This window comes from Orycteropus afer, unplaced genomic scaffold (genome assembly GCF_000298275.1).
Source record: "Orycteropus afer afer isolate SDZICR_OR568_19922 unplaced genomic scaffold, OryAfe1.0 scaffold00967, whole genome shotgun sequence".
Lineage (NCBI taxonomy): Eukaryota > Metazoa > Chordata > Mammalia > Tubulidentata > Orycteropodidae > Orycteropus > Orycteropus afer.
In genome coordinates, this window is record NW_006922554.1 from 56,920 (window position 1) to 62,683 (window position 5,764).

At 39.1% G+C, this 5,764-nt stretch overlaps 1 protein-coding gene across 1 annotated transcript in view; it reads left to right on the forward strand.

Moving 5' to 3' along the window:
- Positions 1 to 5,108, forward strand: part of LOC103212455 (cytochrome b-245 heavy chain) — a 39,558-nt gene extending 34,450 nt beyond the window's left edge. Inside the window, exons 12-13 of the mRNA XM_007958428.1 lie at positions 3,828 to 3,952; positions 4,982 to 5,108. Of these exons, the coding sequence (XP_007956619.1) occupies positions 3,828 to 3,952; positions 4,982 to 5,108 (252 nt within the window). The remainder of the gene's footprint in view (positions 1 to 3,827; positions 3,953 to 4,981) is intronic.
- The last annotated feature ends 656 nt before the right edge of the window (positions 5,109 to 5,764 follow it).

The window sequence follows — 5,764 nt, forward strand, 5'->3', positions numbered from 1 at the left end:
TTTTTGGTTTAATAGTTATTAAGCATACACTATGTTCTAGGTACTGTTTTTAATTTTTCCATAGATTACCTAATTTAATTCTCACAACCATCTTATGAAGTAGATACTATTATTATTCACATTTTGCAGAAGTGGAAACCAAGCCCCAGAACATGTTAGATCATTTGCCTAAGGTCATACAACTGGTAAGCTGTAGAATCAGAATGAGTCAGAGCCTGTACTCTCACTCTTAGTAGCTCCCAGTAGTTCATCATCGTCATTTCTAAATAAATGTAATAAAGGTCATGTCTTAGTTATCTAGTGCTGCTGTAACAGAAATATCAGAAGTGGGTGGCTTTAACAAACAGAAATTGGTTTTCTCACAGTTTAGGAGGCTAGAAGTCTGAATTCAGGGCACCAGCTTCAGGGGTAGGCTTTTTCTCTGTCAGATCTGGGAGAAGGTCTTTGTCTGTCCTGAACTTCTGCTCCTGGGCCACCTTCATGTGACTTGGCATGTCTGTTCCTCTGTCTTTGCTTCCTAGATTGCTTGCTTATTCTCTTTTATAGCTCAAAGGAGATTAACACAAAACTCATCCTACACTAATCCTGCCTCATTACCATAATAAAGACAACCCATTCCCAAATGGGATTATAACCACAGGCATGGAGATTAGGATTCACAACATGTATTTTTGGGAGATGCAATTCAATCCATCTCCACTGCCATGGAGTCAATTCTAACTCATAGTGACATTTTGTTGTTCTTGTTATGTACCGTCGAATCAGACCCGACTCATAGTGATCCCTTCTTGGGTTTCCGAGGCAGTATTACTATGGAAGTAGATTGCCCAATCTTCCTTCCAAGGAGTGGCTGGTGAGTTTGAACCACCAGCCTTCTGGTTAGCAGTCAAGTGCCTTAGGCACTATGGTACCAGAGGAGTCAAATGCCTTAGGCACTATGCCACCAGAGCTCCCAGTGACATTTTAAGACAGAGCAAAACTGTCTAGGGTTTCTAGGGCTGTAAATCTTCACCAAAGCAGACTGCCTCATATTTTCCCATGTCTATGCTTTAACCACTACCAGAGCTCCTCATTCAATCCATAAAAAGTGATAATATGTGTTATATGTGTATGTACATGAAGTGTGCTTTCAAAAATGTTTGGCAATCACAGCTGTAATAAAGTGGTGTTCTGGTAATGTAGTGGTTACAGCATTCAGCTGTTAACCAAAATGTTGGCAGTTTGAAACTACCAGCCACTCCATGGGAGAAAGATGAGGCAGCCTACTTCCATAAAGAACTACAACCTTGCAAACCCTATGGGGCAGTTCTACTCTGTCTTATAGAATCACTATGAGTTGGAATTGACTCGATGGTGGTTGGTTTATTATAATAAAATAAGCCAGTGTTTCTCAATGGGGTGTTATTTTGCTTAGGAAACACTTAGCAATGTCTGGAGACATTTTTTTGCTGTCACACTAGGGAGGGGTTGCTGCTGGCATCTAGTGGGAAAAGGCCAGGGATGCTACTAAACATTGTGCTACAATTCACACAACAGTCCTCCACATCAAAGAATGATCCAGGTCCAAATGTCAGCAGTGCTGAGGTTGAGAAACCCAGAAACAAACTAGTAATACCTAGAGGGGCAACATCTTTGTAAGTATGCAAACATTAACGACTTCACCTGGAAGCAGCATACTGTCACCCAAAGAAACGAGCTAAGACAAGAATCTATACCTAATTCCCTTCCAGTGACTCAGCTGGTCACACTCAGACCTTGGCTCTTCAGCCTTGGATGAATGTGCCCTGGTTGTGAAAGTGGATTTCTCGCTTGGGTTTTGGCATATTGTTTATCCTGGATTCTCCAAGTCTGGTAGCAAATGTAGATTCAGGGTCACATGACCATGAGAACTGCTGCATTAGAAAAAAAGCAGTTTCAAGATCCCATTTTTGCTATTTAAATCAAAGCAAAACCCTTGATAAAAGTGAATCCAGGAAAACAAAATTGTATAACAAATTGGTTTTACAGTTTTGTTATTTTGAAAAAGCCAGACACATTTTTTAAAAAGTAAATTTATTTGCATTGAAAATATAATTATTTTTCTTTGCAAAACTTGTCACTCAGGATTCTCAAACCAGAATAGTTAACTTTCTTAACTTCCTCCATCTTATTTAATTTTTAAATAAATTTATTAGCCACTTTTACGAAAATCACCTGTTGTTTAAACTGAGGGGTCCTAGAGTGTTAGCACAAAAGCAAAATGTAACTGTGTCTGCATGTGCATGCATACATGCACACACGCATACACACAAGGAATAGCTTTAGCCTTGGTTTGATGTATCATTATGTTACAAAAATATGAGTGCATTTTAATCTATGATGTTTTAGTTCTTAATGATTTTCATAAAGTATTGGGAGTATATTAGGATGAGATGAAACTGTCAAGTGAAGATCAGAGAGGAAGAACAGAGAGCGAATGCAAATCCTAATCCCACATCAACCAGTACCAGTTGCCACTGAACCAATTCCAATTCATGACGACCCCATGTGATGCAGAGTAGAACTGTGCTCCATAGGTTTCCAAGGTCTTTAAGAAGTAGATCATCTGGCCTAGTCATCTAGGCGCCTCTGGGTGGGTTCGAACTACTAATTTTCAGTTAGTAGTTGTGCGTATTAAGAATTTGTGTCACCTAGCAACTCCTACTCACACGTCAAAGCTCAACTCAAATGCTGCTGCCCTGGAACTTCCCTGTATCCTCCTACCCCACCTCCTTTCTTTGTTTTCATTGTGATATATGCCTCTTCCATGGTACTCATCACACCCTAATCTAGAGATAGAATTATTCATATTTAAACATAATTGTTTCCTCTTCTAGATTGTAAATTGCTTGAGGGAGACCCAATGTGTTCATTTTTTAAAAACAGCTTTTTTAGGATATAATTTGCATACCATACAATTCACCTATTTACAGTATAGTAGTCAATGGTTTTTGGTATATTCAGAGTCATACATCCATCACTACAATGTTAGAACATTTGTATCACCCCCAAAATAATTCCCTAACACATTAGCAGTCATTCCCTATTTCCCTATACCACCTAGCTTTAGGAAACCACTTATTTACTTTCTGTCTCTCTGGATTTGTCTGTTCTAGATATTTCACATCAATGGAATCATATAATATGCATTCCTTTGAGCCAGGCTTCTTTCACTTAGCAAAATATTTTCAAGGTTCTTCCATGTTGCAGCATATATCAGTAGTTCATTCCTTTTTTTAATGAATATACCACATTTTATTTATCCATTCATCAGTTAATAGACACATAGGTTATTTCTACCTTTTGACTCTTATAAATAATGCTGCTAGAAGCTCTGGTAGTATAGTGCCTAAGGCACTTGACTGCTAACCAGAAGGCTGGCAGTTCAAACCCACCAGCCACTCCTCGGAAGGAAGGTTGGGCAATCTACCTCTGTAGTGATACTGCTTCAGAAACCCAAGGAGGGGTCGCTATGAGTCAGGTCTGACTCGACGGCACATAACAACAACAACAACATGAATATTTTGTCTGAACACCAAATTTGTTTTCAATTCTTTTGGGTATATACCCAGATGTGGAATTGCTAGATTATACACTAACTTTATATTTATACATCTGAGAAACTGCCAGACTGTTTAGCTTGTTCATCTTTGTTTACCTTGCCAATCTCTGTCATGATGCTTCGTCTCCAATTTTTGTTGCTGTTGTTAGAGTGGATAGTGAGAGCTTGGTTTGTGACATATATAAATACATCTGTAGGTATTTTTACAGAATGTCTCATTTTTGTGAATTCTTGTCCTCTCCTGTAGGCCAACCACTTTGCCGTGCACCATGATGAGGAGAAAGATGTGATCACAGGCCTGAAACAAAAGACCTTGTATGGTCGTCCCAACTGGGATAATGAGTTCAAGACAATTGCAAGTCAGCACCCAAAGTAAGAGGCTCCCACACTAGAGTGTTCTTGAGGCTCATGGTGGGCCTAACACATCATCTTCCAAACCTAGTTAGATTTGTGTATTCTAGAAATGAAAATACCCAGTTGAATTTACACCCAATAGAATGTTCCAGATATCCCTGAGTTCAGTAAGGAGTAGAATGTTCCAGATATCCCTGAGTTCAATAAAGACTCTTTAAATCACATCACAATTACCTAGAGAGTTATTAAAAACAAAAATTCCCAGGCCCCTACGCCAGACTTAATGAACTCTGTTTCTCCCAAATATGACCACAATTCAATACAATCCCCATTATTAAGGAGGTACTATTTTTAAGTTATAGATTTTGGCTCTAAAATTAGTTGACCAAAGCCCTAGGGCCATTTCTGCCCTCGCTAAAGCTTTACTCAGCATGTAATTTTGAGGGTATCCCCAGCTTGCTAGAGCACATGATAAACAAAAGAAATCACCATAAATATATCCAATTCTTGAACATTAATGAGAATACAAATCACCTGGGATCTTTTTAAAATGTGGATGCTGATTCCATAGGCTTTTAATGGGGCCCAGGAATCTGCATTTCCACAAGCTGACACTCATACTGCTGGTTTGGAACCACACTTCAAGGAGCAAGATCCTAGCCTCTAAAATTTAGAGGGATGAAGCCACACCAAACAGTTGGAAGAATTGGGATACATAAAGCAGATTTGTTACTGATTACAAGTATCCAGAGAAGCAGCCCATAGACTTAGGAATCCACCATTTTCTCTGAGGTACAAATTTCTATAATCTCTACTTGGATGTTATTGTCCAGGGCAATTGATTGCCATGTCAATCAGCTAGCTGCCTCAAAAATATGACTGAGCCACCCTCCTATAGTGTAAATCTTCCACTTGTTGGAGGAACAAAAGAACAGAGGACACTGCCCTGGCACCTAATATCAATAGAAAATTTCCCCATCTTCTATTTCAGTAATGTCTACCTAACCCCAAAATCTGAAACTCTTTATTTTTTTTTTCCCTTGAAAGTACAAGAATAGGAGTTTTCCTCTGTGGACCTGAAGCTTTGGCCCAAACCCTCAGTAAACAGAGCATCTCCAACTCGGAGTCTGGCCCTCGGGGAGTGCATTTCATTTTCAACAAGGAAAACTTCTAAGTCATCTCTTCGATGAGAAAAGAAATGCGAGTTATGCTGTCAAATGCCCAGACAATTAATGTTAGTTCATAAGATAACCCTCTACCCTTTAAAGAAAAGAGAAAAAGAAACTATAATGTGATTTTTCCCCTCAAAACAGTTTCAGAGATTGTTTGATAATGATGACTTACATTTTATAAGGCTTTATGGTTCCCAGATCACTTTTACAAGCATTATTTCATTTTTTTTCTTCCTAGTAATGCCATGATGAAGGTAGTGTGGGAATTCCTGGATTCATTTTAGGATAAAGACATAAAGGCTCAAGATAGTTAAGTAGCTAGCCCAAGATTATGAAGGTGAGACCAGAGCTAGGCCACCTGACTCCTGGTTTGGTAGTCTTTCCATGACACTTCCTCAAAATTGATTTGTATACAACCAAGAGAAAGACACAAATCAGAGAGAAGCTATTAATTTTCCATTTTGTGTCATTTTTGATGTGATTATTGTCATATTGAAGGAAATTTTTCAGATAATTAGGAGCTAGGGAGCTCTGGTAGCATAGTGGCTAAGGCACTTGACTGCTAACCAGACGGCTGGCGGTTCAAACCCACTAGCCACTCCTCGGAAGGAAGGTTGGGCAATCCTACTTCCGTAGTGATACTGCCTCGGAAACCCAA